Source organism: Maylandia zebra, linkage group LG22, assembly GCF_041146795.1.
Source record: "Maylandia zebra isolate NMK-2024a linkage group LG22, Mzebra_GT3a, whole genome shotgun sequence".
Taxonomy (NCBI): domain Eukaryota; kingdom Metazoa; phylum Chordata; class Actinopteri; order Cichliformes; family Cichlidae; genus Maylandia; species Maylandia zebra.
In genome coordinates, this window is record NC_135187.1 from 18,215,413 (window position 1) to 18,234,629 (window position 19,217).

Sequence of the window (19,217 nt, forward strand, 5' to 3'; positions counted from 1 at the left end):
GTTTCAAAATGTACATTTCTTTAATGAGCACTGTGTTATATATGTAGATTACATTTCATGTTAAATATTACACCAGGGGACGACCACGAACCAACCGAAGACTAAGATTAACAGCTGCGAACTGGAATGGTCTATTTCTTCATCCATTCCTCTTTTTCTTTCCTCTCACGGATCACCTCCTCCAGGTATGGAGTCAGATAGTGGACATCCTGCAGGAAAAACACAAGGCACAATACATGACATCAGTAATCAGCAAAGGCTAAAAATCCCACCCTAAACTAAGATAATAATTTTTTTTTCCAAAAACCTCTGTGATAGTTCTGTTTACTTATCTTTCTTTTCCACACTTTGACTAAAATTTCATATCTTACACTGAGAATTCACTTAGGACTCATCAGCAGCTATATTCCAGCTGACTGATAAGAGGTGAAATCAATCATAGAGAGGGTTCTGCACCAACAACATCCTTATGATTACAGTAGTCACTAGCAAACTGGTGCCAGTAGTTTGCAGGGAAGACAACTTGTCTGTGAACATTTGCAAACTATTCAATTGGTAGTGAGGAAAGTGTGATACATACCAGGAAAGGAGAATGAAGGCTGTGGCTTTTGAAATGTATTGGTTGCACAACTTTTATCTAGTTATAAGTTTGCAGACAAGTTAGCATCCTAAGTGCAAACTACTAGCAACAAAGCAGCACTGCACACCACTTTGCAACCACCTTCAGGCTATGGACTCCCAACACCCTCCAGAAACCAGTCGCCAACCAGTTACAGAATACATACTTGCCCCTAGCAACCAGTGGCTACCAGTTTCAAACCAAGTGCCAAGACCACTCACAACCAATCAGGGGATCAGACTTTCCCCAAACAAACAGTGGCTGCCAGACCTGTGCTGACAAATCTTTAGGACTGCATGACTCAAGCCTCAGTGGAAAACTTAACAAATAATCACGTCCAATGAAATGACCAACAGAAAAATACTACATCTATCCATGTTAACATTAACACTACATTTTACACTGCACTGAAAATGCTAATTTAGTCTGTTTGTGTGAAAGCACCTCATCGAATTTTGTCCACTGGTTTTTAGGAAGAATCTGCTGCTTCATAGAGAGATCCAGGGCCCTCTTGATCCTGAACATCCTGTCGTTGTACACATTCTCTGGAAGCCTCCTGAGGGCCTCTTTCACATCCAGGTCCTCATGGATCGTGTCATCACGCATTAAACCTGCAACAGAAAACCCACAAGCTCAAGACAATCCTGTTTTCATTAGCAAGCTTCGAAACTGGCAACATTTTTAGCTAATGAACTCTGATCATCTTAAATTATTATATTCTGGCCTTACCAAGTTTGTTGAAGCCACACATGTTGTAATACCATTTACGGAAGCCAACCAGGAGCCTTCCTGTTGCAGCTGTAAAGAAATAGAAAAAAAAAATCATGAGAAAGAGACAGAAACAGACAGGATCAGTGAGGATGGAAGGAAAGAAGGAGAACAGTGTTCTAGCCACTTAGTATACATATTTAAGTCAGTCAACTTTAGTTATGAAGCACATTACAATACAAGATAAGAAAATTATAACTGTATAAATAGGTTTAAATAAAATTAAGCCTGTACAGGTGGCCCTTAATCTTCTTTTTAATGGTATCAGTAGTGTCACAGATCTAGGGAACCTCAATCTCAAAAGCAGTCTCCTTTCTCTAACCTGGACCAAAGTACCACCAACAATCACTGATCACCTGATCAGAGACCTAGTAGTTAAACATGGATGTCTTAGTTAACAAATACAGGGAGAAATCTATCTTGTCATATTTTATTTATCTTACTGAGCTATTTTAGTATGAGCTGCTGTAACAGTGATTTCCCAACATAAAGTATATGTCATCTTATAAGAGGCAATTAGTCAAATGTGGTGTATGAATATCAGACAACAACCATTCAACTACGACCACTCAGATGTCATTGTGAGACAGACGTAACTATTCACTGAAGAAAACAAACTTTAACCTCCATAAGCAATGAGCTAACAGCAGTTTGGTTGATTTCTTACATTTAACTCCAAACGACGGCTGAGCTCTACATCAGTCATTTAGTAAAACACAGTTTTTTTTATTGCGCAACAGGATGGAGGTCTTTGTTTAATACCATTTATCTTATTTTACCAGCACTGGAGAGCGCTAAGCTAACGCTAGCTGACCAGCACCCGTTAGCATCAGCTAGCACGGGGACACTAGAGGACACAGACTAGTCAAAGGCACCGGAAGGCCTAATTATACTGACAAAGTAAACATAACGACCTGCTGTGAGCAAGAGAATAAAACAGATCTGACCACAGGTTAAAAACGAGAGGATTAACGAGCATAACCTGGAAATATGAAAAAGGATAGGGGTTAATTTACCTGGTGCCCTCGTCGCCATGTTTATCGCTGAGAAGGAACGCGGTGGGTTGTGGGTAAAGATGCGTTCAAAAGTAACTTTATCAGACGTCACGCTATCGTAAGGTCCGACGTTCACGGACAGCGGAAATTTTGTTTAAAAATGTGTAAATACACTTTAAATCAGCGTAAACACTGAATAAATACAGTAAAAATATAGTATAAATAAATTATAAATCGGGATAATACAGTATACATAATATAAAACAATATAATACAGTATAAATAGTTATCAATGCAGTATAAATATCCTCCTGGGAAACAAGGAAAAAAAAGTATCTTACAGTTTTTTGTCCACTACAGAGGACATAATGAACAGGCTGGGTCTCAGGAAGATAAAGCGTAAATCAGTGTAACTACTGTATAAATAATGCCTGATGTTCCCTGTGAGGAACCTCCATCTGAAACTCCATTAATGTCTGAGCCAGCTGTATCTGTTTACAATAATACATAAAAGTCCTAGGACCTTAAAATTACGAAGAAGAAAGAAAATGGCTTCTTCCCAAAACTGTGTGCTGTTTCTGTGTCAGACCCAGAGAAACTGACTGACTTTGAGAATCCCATCTGTCTGTTCTCACTCTACAAAATGAAATTTAAAATAAATTTCAATATTTCTGCATGAGTCTGCATCTATGATTAAAGAATATTTTTCTTCAGATGTTTACAAGTCTCTTAGGATTTTAAAATAACTCCACAAGTCCAGTAAGTGTTGTTAACGTATTGTTATTTTTAAGAGAATACTGTTTACAACAATGGTATCGGAAACTGGTAAAAAAAATTTTTTAAAGTGTTCCCAAAAATTATTAACATTGCTCCACATCTTTGTTTTGTAAGGATCCAGACAGAAGTTTGCATATACCAGGACCTCAGTGTTTATGAGTATTCCTGAGGAATTAAAAATATTAATAAATGGAGCTGATCAGAACCAAAAATTAAAATGTTAAAATTAAAAGGAAGTTTGCATGATGTTTGCCAGGTGCTCAAATCCACAGAGGTCAATTAAGGAATAGAGTTGTACTTATCCAACATTTAAAAAAAAAAAAAAAAAAAAAACAACACACACACACAACCCAAATAACTATTATGATTTTATAAATGAATGGATGACAAAAATACCTATTTAGATTAAAAATGTCCTTATAATTTCAAAGTTTCATTCAGTAATGGTTGCTCATTCTAAAGCATGTGTGAAATAGTTATTATTTCATCCAAAGTTAAAACTGCGGACATCAGCAATTTGAATCTTTCACAATCAAGCTTTTCAAATGAGAAAAGGAAAACCCATTTAGGTAATTGCAGATTTCCCATGTTGGTTTTCGGTACCCGACCAGAAAAATATTGGATGCAACTTAGATAATTTAAATAGCTGCATGATTGTATTATGCAATTGCTGCGGCTGAAAGAGCAAAAACTGCTTGCATGAATGGGTGTGAATGGGTGAATGAGGCAAGTTGTGTTGTGAGTGCTCAAATAGAGTAGAAAAGCACTATGTAAGAATCAGTCCATTTACTTTAAACATTACTATTTAATATATCATTATATTTACAAAACAGTTCATTTCAAGCTCTTTTGATGCTCCATGTTTATATTTTAATGTTGGCACATAACTGATGTGGCTGTTGGTGAAAAATCAAAGTGTCTTTTGGAATAAATAAAAATCTTCCAGTGTGGCCAAAGCCAACTCAGTGCAAAACGTCTCATCTGGCAAAGACACCAAGCGGTCCAGAGAGATGTAGCTGGGCAGGGTTGGATCATACTGAGCTTTTCCGAGATACTCGAGGAAAAGGTGGCGCTCTCTGAGGCGCAAATACTTGGAATTGAGGACCTGGAAAAAGATGTCAGATACTGGAGTTAGAATTCCTCAAAACAGCCAAAGAAAATCAGTTCATAGTACTTTAAAACTTGAAAATGTGAGCGCAAGAGAGGCCTACCTGTGGGAACTTGGTGATAAGGTAGTGGGGTACTTTCATGGTGTTGTGGATGAAGTCAAATATCTCTGTCAGCTTCCTTTTATTGGCAGTCAGAAGTTTGGGCACAGCGAGAACTATGTGCTGGATCTCGTTTCTCTTAAAGCCAAGCTCTATTTCACACACCTGTAGAGTAAATCAACAAAATCTACTGAGAACAACACATCTGAAAACTGACAACTTCTAATAATGTCTCCTGTTTTTCCTGTACCTTTAAGTTTTCTTTAACGGGCTCCAAACTGCCACACAGTAACCTGGGAAGACGAGCTACAATATTCCGTGTCTGGGGAGAAATGCAAAACAACCTATAAGCTGTAATAACACACTATAACAAAAGCATAATAGCACGGCTCATATATTATATCTCCAATCATAGCTGCATACATTGTTAGCACTGAGGCTAAGTTGCTGCTGATAAAAACCCAATCTGTTGTCCAGCCTGTTCACGCTGAAGTTGAGCAGATAAGGAGCTCTGGACACCATGGACGCAACCGTCTCTGAACTGAAGTTCTTTGACTTGAGGTAGTTCACCCTTCACAAATGAGAGAGAGAGAGAGAACACTCATAGTGTCATAACAGTAACACAACACATGAACACAAATAGCTCTTTTCCAGCAGTACCTACTCAACTCAACTCAATTTCAGAAGTTTTCTATTACAATCAAGTACCACCTAATGTGCGTGGGGTCATTACAGCGACACAGCTGAAAGGCCATTGACATCACATATCGTTTCACTTCACATCGCTTGGAACCCCGACCAAGAAGGTCCTAAAGTATATGAGTAAGTTCAATAATGAAGATCTATGGCCTCACATCTGTCCACTTCCAGGTGCTGCCGGATAAATCTAAACTTTATCACTTCCACTTTCCCCACACTGTTGAGCCATTTCTGTCATCACTGGTCTAGTCCAATCACCTTCTTCCGGCCTTCTCCAGGCCAATCAGCATTTACGCTGCTTGGTTTAAACCTCACTGCCCATCCGTTTTTCTTCTTCCCAGATGTCATAACACAACCCACCTCTTCCTCATCTCCAGCTGTCATCATTCAAGCTCCATTCAAGCCACCTTCCTCTCCATCACCAGCATTTAGGCTCCGGGGGGTCCTGCTATTCTCTTTCACGGGTTCCATCCTATTCTGACCCCTTGAATCTGCACTGCCAAAGCTCACTGTATCACCTCCATTATGTAAAAATGGCAAAACATTATCTTGGATTTCACTTTGAGTAAGCTCCAGGGAGGCAAATCTAACAAATAGGCAGATGGTGAGGGCCAATAATTTTAGTGTGGCCAAAAAACTCCATAGTTCCAGCTGTTTCCACTGAACGTCCTCCATCAGCCACCTTAAGACAACACAGCTAAACCTCACACTGACAGCCTGTTTCTGGTTTACAAATTCATGTGGACAATGTCCTGAACATTAAAAACAACAACGAGCATCCTCATCATCATGCTCCTGACCTTCGGGCTTTCATACTATGCAGACAAGGTCTCATTACAAGTGATGAGCCTCATTATGGGTCAGTATGACACAGAGGTTGTTGTCTGCTCTTTGTTCAAGTCTGAGGTTAAATTGTTAAAAAAAAAAAAAAAAAACAGGTGCTCAAAATGGGACATTACATGAGCAAAAAAACCCCAAAACAACAACAACAAAACATCTCCAGTGCCCTTAAAGTGGTCCAGATGTACAAGAGAAGATGACTTTTAGAGGGAGATCAGGCAAAATCAAAATCAGATAAGATTTTTTAAATTTCATGGGTTTACTTAATCACATCAGACACATTTATGTTACAATAAAGATCCTCGACATGTAAAGCTTTTCATTAAGATGCCTTTGAGCTACCTGGCTTGTAGGTTTTCCAAACTCTCAGTGAGAATGAAGGGGTTGTGTGAGATAATATAGCCGAAGCGAGAGTCCTCCACGCCGATGTCTTTGAGAAACAGTAACCGCGGGGTCACATCTGTGTTGAAGTTGAGCCTCAGCAGCATGGAGCCTACATTAGGCCTTTTTTCCAGCTTCCACAAGTTCACCCCTGCAATGAGAAGGGGTGGGTGAATGATTAGAAATAATAACATTTGAGTTCAGATTTTGAAGATGAGGTTTTACTGTGATTCCAAAGTGGTTATTTTGATTACCTAGTTGTACCAACTTGCTAAGCGTCTCAGACTTATCGACATAATCTCTAAGAGTGGTGGAGGCTGGAGGGATGGCAGAGGGAACAGATATACTGATGGCCTCTTCATCACTGATCTCTTCTAAAGCTGAAGGCTGAGCCACAGGATCCAAATCTGCTTGATAAAGAAATTACAGATGAGAAGATTCCAACGTGATACAAAAAACCCTTTAAATTAATGAACAATCACAGCAGCAAACTACTACCTACCTAATGATATATGACTATTTTCAGTAGTTAGTGCAGCATCTCTGGTTGGTAACAGTGAGGTCTTGTGTGCTCCAACTTTAGTTCTTGACAGCTCTTGTGTATTCGTGCCTTCCTTTGCCTCGTTTGTCAGATATTTAGCTGCTGAGTCACTGTAGAAGCAAATCTGTTGTTTCCACCTCAGTCTTGTCAGCGTTGTTGCTGTTGTGTGATTCCCCCTGATCGATAATCCACTAATAACTTTTGTTGGTACTCTTGTCACCTTAATCCGCTGCTGAACCCGAGTGTAATACTGCCAGGTACTGCTCACTGTCTTAGAGTAAAGAGGACCTGTGCCTCTTAGACACAGCTGTGCACAAGTAGAGGCCATGGTTATTCTGTAAGAAATGAACATGACATATTTTAGAGGCATACCATGCAACATACAGTAGTGGGAAAAGGTCTTCAGTCAATTGTCATTCCTTTATATTTTACTTTCAAGTAGCCAGACTTTCTTGTAATTTTTAAAGTGGTCTTGAGCAACAGTTCTCCAGGCTTTCTGAAGGTCTTTCACTTTGTTTTCTTTGGACATTGGCTGCTTTTTCACCAATTTTAAGCCAAGTTGTTTTTATCTGGCCTTCAGAGAAATGTTTTTATTTCCCTCATTTTAACACGGACAAACGAATCCTTCCACCATAAAAAGGCAGACTCAAGGGAACCAGTGTTGTGTCTACACATTTTAGGTATGTCTCAGCATAGTTTGCAGTATGCCCTCACAAAAAAAATCTGAGGAAACTGGACAAGTGGGGGACAAAAGAAGAAGTGACGGTCCTTAAGGACCTGTCGTGTCACTAAAAAATTGCCAATTGCAAAAGTGCTTGGGTGCAGTCCTCTAAAATCTCAACTGGCACTGTGCATCGGTTAAATGTTGATTGGTTGACAAGTGGGCCAGAACTGGGAAAGGATCAACAGTGGAGTTCACCACTGTCACGGTCAGCCTTGCTCATCGCGATGGTGTGTTTTTCAAAAAGACAAAGATGAAATGCTCGTGTCATTCATATTTACAAAAACCTTAAGTCACTAATATATACTTTCCCCGGATTAGCTAGCTATGCAGATAGCTCGGTTAATGATTTGCTAGCCTACGAGAGGCTAGCTGGACACGGTTACATCGTTGTATGCTAGCAGAATAATAATTCTTTAAATCCAGCGTCAGTTCATAGAGTGTTGTATTACTCACTGTTTATGAATCAAAGCATTTTCTTCACCGTCTTGCAATGTCAAGTATTTTCACGTGCGCGCTAACGGAAGTGCTTCACGTAAACGTCACTTTATGGGACGTGCCACAACGCCGTGTTTTTACGCATACCTGATGTCTTTTTTTATATTTAGCAGATAAAAAGTGTCATACATACAAAATTAAAAACATAACATAACATTACTACAGTTAAAAAAATGCACTGCTGTAGTTTATAACTTTTGCTCTGGGGAGTATTACAAAACTCTTTGGCATACCACGCCCCTACGATCAGGCTTGGTTCAGTCCGTCTTCAAGGTTCCTGATTGTTGGTCTGTTTTTACATCACCCCTCATAATTTCACAACTTTAGTGTTCACGGATAAATTTGCATCGGTAAAGTTCAGGAGGAGGCATTTGTCTCAGCGACATGGCAGCTACGATTGGACCCCGAATACCGAGGAAGGACGATGCGAACTATAACTTACATTTCCGAATGATAAACGAGCAACAAGTGGAGGATATCTCCATTGACTTCTTCTATAAGCCGCACACCATCACTCTGCTGACAGTCACTGTGCTCAGCCTGATGTACTTTGCCTTCACCAGGTAGATAACAAGCTGAAATTGTACGTTGCTGTTTACAATTGTTTTAAAAAGCTTCATGTTTTAGTTCACACCCGAATTTGTGCCGTGACAGGGATGATGAACACACAGATAACAACCTCCGTGTCGGTTTGTTGGTAGTCGTCTTCTTCTTCTTGGTCATCAGTGTCCTGGCCTTTCCTAATGGTGAGTTAATAACTACTCATAATAACATTCCTTTAGTGGATGGTCGAGTGTGATAAAGTCACCGTGTGGATCTGAAACAGTGGATTCATTAGTACTGCTTTGATGATTAATTACTAGTTTAATCGCTTTTACGGAGTTACTACTTTTCTGGCTACAAGTATTTTCAGTTTTTGACTTTTGGTTGATTGAATTAGGTGACTGGAAAATATGAAATCAAATCTGTCAGTTTTTGTCATTTTAAAAATATGGCTCGATCTGCCTGTATTCAAATCTGTCAAATATGTCATCTTAGCCAGACCAGAATAGACTTGATTAAAAAATAGATTTTACCCACGAAATAACTAAATATGATTAATGACTGTAAGAATGTCTTAATTTATTAGTATATGTATACTTTATGTTATAAACTACCATTAAAGTGTAGCTTTAAAATAAATGTAGTAAGCTCTTTATAGTTTGTTAACTAAAGCTAGAGACTCAGGATTACCTGTTAAAACTCAGTTAGCTGTTTAATCAGATCGTCATACCTGTATTGTTGTATGCATCAGAGATGTGGGGCCATAAAGACATTTCATTCATGGCCTCATGGGTATCTTTGTTTGTCTGAATGCAGTTGTTTTTAAGTTGCAAATTCAGAAATCGGCTTGTATATTTGATTGAGACCAAATGTATATAAGGTGGAGAAGTATAATTTTATATATATATATATATATATATATATATATATATATATATATATATATATATATATATATATATATATATATATATTTATTTATTTATTTATTTTTTAAAGACATTACTGTGCAAAAAAGACATTGGATCTGTATTTTCCATGATCACTTTATTATAAATAGTACAATCACCTTATGATGCTTTCTATTTCAGGACCCTTCGTTAGGCCACACCCTGCAATATGGCGAATGGTGTTCGGTGGGTGTTTAACTTTTCTGCTAAGATACAGTTCTCATGTAGCCTTATCGTCACTAACTCACTTTTCTCCTGTGTTGGGTAGGTCTCAGTGTGCTCTACTTCCTGTTTCTTGTCTTCCTTATCTTCCTTAACTGGGACCAAGTGAAGACTCTAATGTACTGGCTGGACCCAAACCTCCGCTATGCAAAACGGGAGGCTGATGTCATGGTAAGTATAGCTTTGACATTTTTTGGAACCTGTTGAAGTGAAACTTAAAATCCTCTAAAGCCATTTTTTGATAGCTTTAGAATAATCATGCCGCATAGTTGTTTTATTTTTTCAATAAAGTTTTATGATCTATGTAGTGATGTTCTTACATGCTCCATAATATGATCTATTTGGAGAATCTGCTGACCAGTGAATACACACTTCTGTAGTCAGATTTCAGTAAAATAAAGTAATTGTGGTAGCAGTAAAGATGTAATCAAAAGGAGGGATCAGCGTGATTGTTAGCATTGTTACTGTTGTTTTCTCCCTAACAGGAGTATGCTGTAAACTGTACAGTGATAACGTGGGAGCGCATCCTGAGCCACTTTGACATCTTTGCGTTTGGCCACTTTGGAGGATGGGCCATGAAGGCTTTGCTAATCCGCAGCTACGGCCTGTGTTGGACCATCAGCATAACCTGGGAACTCACTGAGGTAACATTCATGTGATCTCTGCATGACAGCAGGCTTGATCTGCCTGTATTCAAATCTGTCATAAACATGCTGTATATTCACAAAGCGGGGAGTCTGCAAGGTCACAGAAGAGTAATTATCAGTCATTTGTAGTAATCCAGCTCATGCAAGAGAATGACAGTGCTTCAGATTATTCTGTGCAGGGAACAGGGATTGTTTGTCTGGGAGACATTTATGACAGTATAATAGCAGTAGGGGCTTTTTGCACATAACAAAAGCTGTGGTCTTGACTGTTGCCAAGGAGTGGAAGTCTCAGCAAATCCACCCCATGGTCTGAATGTACAATGCTCAGACAAACTGCAACAACACAAGAGCGAAATGTTAAATCTTACAACTGGAAAAAGTCTGAAGGGTTGTCAGGAGAAAGCCTCTGCGCTCTAAAAAGAACGAATATTTACGTGGCAACATTCTTACCTTGCAGAAAAAATGAGTTCATATTCAAAATTACTATCGCCAGAAGAGGCACGGCTTTCCAAAGTGTTTCCATGGGAATGACGATGGTTTAAAAATAAATTACTAAAAGCTCTCAGGCTCATATAATGCAGAAGAGCTAAATATCTTTTCCCTTGAGACACCCACTGTGGCTCAAGTGGAAAAAGACTAATTACAAAACTACAATAAAAGTTATTCTTTCTTGTGAAAAGAATAACCCCAGATGAGGAGTTCACTGCAACAGAAAAAAAAAGATTCTCTAGCATCCATGGGATACTGTTAAGAAATTATACTGTAAGTGATGACATCCAGAAATGATAGAAGTCATGTTTAATGAAAGTTGAGAACATGTAAGATACGATAAGATGAGATAAGGGTCAGTGGAGTTTGTTTAAAGTAGAGGGATTGTGGACGCAGCACACCAGTTCGTCGTGGTGAAGAGATAGCCGAGTGTAAGAGTGAAGTGTTCGGTGTTCCCTGGGATAAGTTTGAGGAAATTAAGAGGGGGCTGTTGGGAGGCCTGGGCTGGGCTGCTCTGCCTAGGCTTAGCCTTCATGACGCGTCCCCAGATAAGCTGAAGAAAATGGAAGGTTAACGCTTAGACCTTTCCATTTTTCCCATTTTACATATTTTGTTTTCTTTATGTGCATTTTTTGTTGTAGTTCTGAACATTTTGTAGCTTATGGTGTTTTGGAAAACTGTAACCATAGTTTTATTGTCATAATTAGTAGCAGTAGTTATGTCAATTTCAAAGACTTGTGTTTAAATTTCCAAGTCAGACAGGCTGTGATTTGGTTGTACGCATGATCAGAGGGACTTCTACATTTCTGCCTATAGTATGAGCAATTTGAGGTATGAAAATACTCATCAACTACAGATTTTCCTGTGAAACATTTGTACACACGATTTGCATACAACAGTGCCTTCGTGCAGTTCTAGGCACTGTAAAGGAAACCCTACGTCCTTTAGACAGATGACACCTAAGTGAACATGTCTGGCCAGAATCCACAGCACCACATCTCGAGAGAACCAAACACAACATATCGCCACAAACACCTCATGCTGTCAAGCATTGGTGGTGGAGGGGTAATGATTTGCGCTCTTTTTGCTGCCACAGGTTCTGGACACCCGCAGTCATTGAGGCGGCCCTGAACTCTTCTGTATATTAAAGTATTCTAGAGTCAAATGTGAGACCATCTGTCTGAGAGATAAAGCTTGGCTTAAACTGGCTCATACAACAGGACAAGCAGAGGAACAAATCTAAAACAGAACGGCTGAAAAGGAAACTAATCGTTGTGTTGCAATGGCATGGCGAGCTGTGCGTAAACATATGCCCGCAAACCTCAATGAACCAAAGTAACACTACATAGAAGACTGTGTTAGAATTCCTCGACAATGTTGTGTGAGACTGATGAAAACGAGTAGTTCCAGTTATTGCTGCTGAAGGTGGTTCAACAACCTGGTGAATAATTTTTGCATACTACTTCTGCATTTTGACAATTTTTTAGTTCAATAAAGAATAACGCAGTATAAATTATTATGTGTTGTTATCCATCAGTTTATATTTAAATGATTTTGGAACCCGATAGGGACCAGATGGACTTTGTTCTCTTATATAAACCTTAGAACTGTAAAAAGCTGTAATTTCTATTTCGCTGACTGTATATTAACTCATGTCCCATGTTTGGTCACAGCTCTTCTTCATGCACCTTCTACCAAACTTTGCGGAGTGCTGGTGGGATCAGGTGATACTCGACATACTGTTGTGTAATGGAGGAGGCATCTGGCTGGGAATGACCGTCTGCTGTTTTCTGGAGATGAGGACGTATCGCTGGGCCAGCATCAAGTCAGTATTTTCTTCTCTTTTTTCCCATATGTAAAAGAATTGCCATGAACATTAGAAACAGCTGAAACAATCTAATAATATGATAAGAGATATAATATGTGTAAGACAAAGTTGTCTTTTTAAATTCCTAAAAGCCAAAAAAAAGCATCTCTGGAATTCCTCTAAAACCTTTATCAATAAACCTTAATCATTCAACTTCCTGGCGTTCTTGTTTCCCTTTTTGTTCTCAAATGATTTACATTCAGAGATATTTTTCACATAATTGACCACAGGGAGAACAATTGGTTTCTTTTTGTTCACCTTGAATAATGTTCAAATGTTTAATGTTTCAAACATGAGTAGATCTCTGTATTATGAGTGCAACCCTGACACAATACACTGTTTCTGTCCAGGGAAATCCACACTACCACAGGGAAGATAAAGCGAGCTGTGCTTCAGTTCACTCCAGCCAGCTGGACCTTCGTGCGCTGGTTTGATCCAAAATCATCATTCCAGAGGCTTGCAGGCATTTATGTCTTTATGATCCTGTGGCAGGTAGGGTGTACCGTGATTCAGAAACACAAACTCAGTTCTAAAAAGTTTGGGTGCTTCGTAAAAACTAAAAACAGAATGCAATGATTTGCAAATCTCATAAATCTATATTTTATTCACAGTAGAACATAAAAAAAGATATCAAATGTTTTATTTATGCCCAAAAATGCAAAAATATACAAAATGAACAAAAAAGACAGGACCCTTAGAAGAGGTCAAATGAATAAAACTAAACTAAAGCCAAAAATAGCAACTAAACATATATCCACACTAACTGCTCAACAAATTTAAATAAATAAATAAAAAAAACCTGACCACACAAAAAACAAAGGCGAAACTAGTGGCTCAGATGTATTTTTTAAGGAAGGCCTCTCATATTACAGCGAGACAATGCTAAACACTGCAGACAAGAGCCTGGCTTTGGTCTACCTGCAGTCCAGACCTTTCACAAACTGAAGACATTTGGAGCATCAAGAAAGAAAAAAACTAAACAAAGAACACCCAAGACTGTTGAGCATCCTACATCAGATAGGAAAGCTATCCTCGGTTCACTGACGTTTACAGACTGTTGTTAAAAGAAGAGTGGATGGTACACAGTGGTACACATGGAGAAACATTTTTGAGATAAAAGAAATAAAAAAAACTTCACTTGTTCTTAAAATGGCCCATTTTATTAGTTTGATATATTTTCCTTGTTTTGGGGGGAATTAAATATGGGTTTATTAAATAATTGCATTTTACACCCCTTCCCAAGTTTTTTGGAATCGGGGTTGTACTTGCAAAATAGCGAGCCATTGATCAATTCACTAATGTGTCCGTTGAATATCGTTCATTTGAAGAATCATATGTTCATTAATACCCTCACTGTACATAAGCAACACTTCCTGTGAAATCCTCTTTGTCTTACACATCTTTATTTCCACAGCTGACAGAGCTGAACACATTCTTCCTCAAGCACATCTTCGTCTTCCAGGCCTCTCACCCTCTCAGCTGGTGTCGTATCCTCCTCATCGGAGTCATCACTGCACCCACTGTACGGTACGATTAAACCTCAAATTTACATCACTTATCAATCTTTGAGCAGTGGTAATTACAATGTTATGCGGTCTTATTCAGGTTGTACCTACTAAATACACGTCTGTGAGGATGCTGTGTTAATGTTTGCTTACTGATTTTGGGGTTTTGGGGTTTGTTTGTTTTTTAGACAATATTATGCTTACCTGACAGACACTCAGTGTAAGCGAGTTGGCACACAGTGTTGGGTTTTTGGGTGAGTATCTTTTTTTTTACTGTCAATTTAAGCATTTTCTTTATCTAAGAGTATCTTCAGATGATGTTTAAAAAAATGTAAAAATTAAAAATTGTAGCTAGAGCCATAGCTTGTCCATTTCCTTTGTCATTATGTAAAATTGGCTTGAATCTTTTTTTATTAGTTATTTGCATGCTTTGCAGAAGCTGTCACCACACTGGTTTTAACAGAGCAAATTCAAAGTAACATTGTAACAAGTGTCACATACTACTCATCTAATTCTGTTTATGGTTGAAATCTATTGTTGAACAGCACATAAAACAAAGCTTTCGCTCATTTTCAACCAGAGAGTAAATGGACACTTCCTGCTACTGGCGCCAGCTTAACCATAATCAAATCAGGCCACGAAGCACGGGTGTCAAGCTGTCGCATTAGACTACAGTTTGAATCTTTATTTAAACCTTTTGGATTCATTTTTATAACAGTGTAGCTTCATGTCAATTGAAATTCATAACATCATGTAGTCCTCTCAGACACAAAGGTGCTGATGTCCTTAGTCTGCTCCGGTTACTATAGCAACGAGACCGGCACACTCTCCGTCAGCAACTTAACGCTGATGCTGCTCTCTTGTCTGAGGTTCACCCCTGCAGTGTAACCTTTTAAAATGAAAGAGTTTCCCACTGCACAGTGTGCTGAATGAATATCAGTTATGCTTCTTAATACTGTGGGAACAGTAACATGGACAACATCCATTTAGAGTCTCATGCATCAATAGAGGCATTTTAGCGCAGTGTAAAGGCATGGCCAAGAGAGGGGGCCATTGTTGAATACAGATGTCTGTTTTTGAATCATTCAGAACAAACACATCATTTCTGTTTTATTCTCTATTTCTCTTTAAGAGCCATCGCTTTCCTGGAGGCGCTTGCTTGTGTAAAATTTGGTCATGACTTGTTTTCCAAGACACAAATTCGCTACGTGCTCCTGTGGCTGCTGTGTCTGGTAAGAAAAGACAAGTGAGCATTTATAATTAAATGATATGTGTCACCTACAGTAATTGATTATTAAAACAGATTGAAAATAAGTGATTAATAAGGTAGATGTTGCAGGATGTTGCATCTGATGTGCTGAACAAATATTATCTGTGGTTTTTACAGGAGTAGCAGATTATATTTTCTTTTTTCTTTAAGCAGACTCAGTTTTTGCATACTTTTCCTTCCAGGCACTCATCACGCTCCTGTGCTTATATGGGATGGTGTGGTATGAGCAAAAGAAAGTGAAGGTGAGATGGGGCCTTGGGCTGCTTGCTTACTTAAATGTTTCTAGAGGTTTTGGTTTGCTTGTGATAGTAGAAACCTCCGTCTGTGGAATAGAACAGAGGGATGTACTACAAAGAAAGCTTAAGAGGTAAAACCTAAAATCCCAGTCACACACAGCAGGTATCACAGTGGTGGTTATCAACCTTTCTGTTAAGCCGGGCTTTCTGCTTCAAGGTTATGTGCAAATTTACATAAAAAGGGCCGTTTAATGTTTCACATGACGCTTCTTCTGCACAAAGTGATCTCTTTCAGTGAAAGCTACTCCAGTCAGAGATTATTTTCCGATGATGATGATGATGATTAAACAGTATATATAAATGACAACAACATATAAATAAAACAAAGTTAAATAGCTTTAAAATTTGACTCTCGTCAATACATCAAGTTTATTTTAATACTGAGTGAATCTCAGTGCTGCTGTGTAAGCATCAGAACCCAATATAAAAACATTTATATTAATTTTTTCCTCCATCGCCAACTGAACACATGCAAATCCCAGTAAAAATGCACTGCTTCAACTTTTTAGCTGCACGTTCGGTGGTGTTAGTAAGCTACGGCTTAACAAGCTGCACATATTAGATGTATTTACCCAGCAGAGGATCTTTATCACATGGATATGATGTTTAAAAAAAGAAAAAAGAATCAGTGAAAAGCATTTCTTGATTATTTTAAATTAAAACTCTGCTCCTGACCAGGTTATGTGTGCAGCATGAGTTACCATGGTGATTTAGCCAAAACAGAGTCACTTTCTTGACACAGAAAACTTTGACTTTAACCTCGATATAGCTCACTGTGCCATTAATCTCCCTTCACGGTGCACCCCTCTGGCGTTAGCATTAATGTCAACAGTTAACTGTTTCTAAGTGCCCTGTGTGTAAGCATGGCACAGCACCACCATTAGAATATGACGGTGAGCATGGATGCAGAAAACTAGGACTCTGAAACCGTCTGTATATTTTGAACCAAGCCGGAGCAGTGTTTTGAGCGAGTGAGTTGTACAGACTGTTTGTGTTTGTGACTCTGGTTTTCTTTTTGTTGGCAGAGAAATTCTCTGCAAAGGCACGACTGCAATGACAGGAGTGTTATTGACTCATGTGGTTTCATCACAGATGGTGCTGCAGGTCAGTCTCATAACATGCAGATTGATGACAACGTTTCACTAAACTCCATCTCAAATGTTTATCATGTCTTGTGTCTCTTTGCTCCACAGCTCAGGAATATTCCTCAAGAACTGTGCAGCCTGCAAAACGGAGGAGAGCTGCAGGCAGGAACAGATTTGTAAATGGTCAAGGAGGAAAGAGACAATAAGCAACAACTGATACTGAATATTTGTGACCTCTGTGGAGGAGGATGAGGAAATGATGCGCTTACCAAGAGGAATACAGTATGCACTATGTGGATGGATTTAATTAATATTGTAAGTTGCATCATTGGTGCAATTAATCCCCAAAAAGTAGATTCCAGAAATCATATCGGTGTTACTTGATAAACCGTTTGAACTTCTAAAGGTGTGGGAGGCCAGAACACGACAGCAGGCTTAAAGTTTGATTGAATTTCTTTTCTATTAAATGTCAAAGACGTTTCTAAATAAACTTAAGTAATGAGGTAATATGTGCTGGAGTTTGAGAGAAAATGGTGCCTTATTTGGACTGTAACAGCAGTCTGTGTCATTCCACAACCAATATTGTTTTTAAACACTGGAATAATGTTGTCAAGTGAGGGGTGTACCAACCAGTCCACACCCACCATCCTGTACAACAGCGGTCCCCAACCCCCGGGTCTCAGACCGGTACCGGTCCGTGAGTTGTTTGGTACCGGGCCGCAAGAGTTGAGGCTCAGGTGTGAAATGTATGGTTTTCAGGGTATTTATCGGTTTTCAGCGTTATTTTGTTATCGTTTTTATCGTTAACTCGGTTTTCTTGGGTCTTTTCACACGTGTTATAAATAAATCTTTTTTTCAGTACCGGTACTAGTTTTATTTTGTTGTATTTATCCGCGACACCTTAAAGGCCGGTCCGTGAAAATATTGTCGGGCATAAACCGGTCCGTGGCGCAAAAAAGGTTGGCGACCGCTGCTGTACAACACTCATGTAGACTATTTGCACTAAACCTTTTTAACTGGTGTGTTTTTATTTACTGACCTTAATAGCTTTAAGAAACACTAAAGATCTCAATTACTGTTGGGTTTAAGAGTTGTAGATGGGTTGATTCTGTGATGATTTGATGATGATGATTATTAATGTTGTCAGTTTAATATTTTTACGGTTATATGATGCTGGTGCATTTACTGTCTATAAGTTTCTTCAATCAAAACAGCATCAGCAGGAAATAGACTTTGTCTATGTTTTAAACGAGTGTAAGAATTACTTAACCAGCTGTTCCTTTATTAAAGTTTTTTTAGATGTGTGATGCTGTGTATGAATGTGTGATGTACCCAACACAGAACTGTGACATTCAGTGGCTCAATATTTGTGTAAAAAGATCTTTTTTAATGCATTTTTTTATGATCTGGATTGACTAAATGTGACATTAATAATACAACATGTGATTACTTTAAATAAGCTGTTAAATGTGTAGAATAAGCTTTCATTTAGTGTTAGTTTTAATTTCAGTGCTAACTTTCTTCACTGATTATTTTAATGTATTGAGTTTCAACTGCAGACAACACAGCAAACAGTGCATGACATGTTACTACCCATGAAGGATTTGAATGGCTGAACTGTTTTTGTACACATAATTAAAACAAAAATTAAATAAATGTAGTCTTTTTTTCATGTTTTTTTATTTCATTGTTCTCTGTGTCCCTCAAAACAACAACAACAACAACAAGAGGACAACAAACATTAATTTTACAGTTCTTTTGTTGACATTTTAAAGGAACAATTTCCCTGGGTACTTGAAATATCTATGGCTTTCTACAACACATTTTGTGAGTGCAAAGCTATATTCAACTGCCATTTTATTACTTGCATGTTTCTAGTATTGGGTTGCCTTCAGAGCTTCTTTAACCTTTTGTTACATAGATTCGTCCTGCTCTTAGCGGACATGAGCAGCACCTTGTGTGCTCTTCTGCTTTAAAACTTGGTGTGTTGTATTCAGAGATGCTCTTCTACATGCATCTTGCCTTTTAAGTGGCTCGTTGAAATCTCGGCATTATCCTCTGACCTCTGACATCACGGACCAGAGAACGGCCACTTACAAGAAAATCTCCCAGTAGATCAGCAGCTTCTGAAATATTCATACTTTTTTGGCATCAATAACCATGTCATGTTCAAGGTCACTTAGATCACCTTTCTTCCCCGTTCTGATGCCCGTTTTTTCTTGACATTGTCTTCATATTTACATTCTTCAGTGTACTGAGTTTCTGCCATGTGTTTGGCTGATTAAACAAGTGTACC

The 19,217-nt window shown here is 38.6% G+C and overlaps 3 protein-coding genes across 3 annotated transcripts; 1 reads left to right on the plus strand and 2 right to left on the minus strand.

The window, feature by feature from the left end:
- Position 1: 1 nt before the first annotated feature.
- On the minus strand, positions 2-2,526 carry uqcrb (ubiquinol-cytochrome c reductase binding protein). The gene is made up of 4 exons (XM_004548129.2): positions 2,404-2,526; positions 1,349-1,417; positions 1,064-1,230; positions 2-209 (listed from the first exon to the last, which is right to left on the minus strand). Exons 1-4 carry the CDS (start codon positions 2,420-2,422, stop codon positions 132-134), a joined length of 333 nt encoding a protein of 110 aa, XP_004548186.1. The 5' UTR covers positions 2,423-2,526; the 3' UTR covers positions 2-131.
- Positions 2,527-3,944: 1,418 nt separating this feature from the next.
- mterf3 (mitochondrial transcription termination factor 3) lies at positions 3,945-8,092 on the minus strand. The gene is made up of 8 exons (XM_004548128.3): positions 8,006-8,092; positions 6,790-7,163; positions 6,542-6,694; positions 6,249-6,438; positions 4,791-4,938; positions 4,618-4,689; positions 4,371-4,532; positions 3,945-4,264 (listed from the first exon to the last, which is right to left on the minus strand). The coding sequence occupies exons 2-8, from the start codon at positions 7,154-7,156 to the stop codon at positions 4,070-4,072; spliced, it is 1,287 nt and encodes a 428-aa protein (XP_004548185.3). The 5' UTR covers positions 7,157-7,163; positions 8,006-8,092; the 3' UTR covers positions 3,945-4,069.
- Positions 8,093-8,328: 236 nt separating this feature from the next.
- Positions 8,329-18,598, plus strand: ptdss1b (phosphatidylserine synthase 1b). The gene is made up of 13 exons (XM_012918211.4): positions 8,329-8,610; positions 8,702-8,793; positions 9,682-9,726; positions 9,809-9,933; positions 10,248-10,406; positions 12,572-12,723; positions 13,116-13,257; positions 14,180-14,292; positions 14,459-14,524; positions 15,403-15,502; positions 15,723-15,782; positions 16,862-16,940; positions 17,030-18,598. The coding sequence occupies exons 1-13, from the start codon at positions 8,432-8,434 to the stop codon at positions 17,125-17,127; spliced, it is 1,410 nt and encodes a 469-aa protein (XP_012773665.3). The 5' UTR covers positions 8,329-8,431; the 3' UTR covers positions 17,128-18,598.
- Positions 18,599-19,217: the final 619 nt, after the last annotated feature.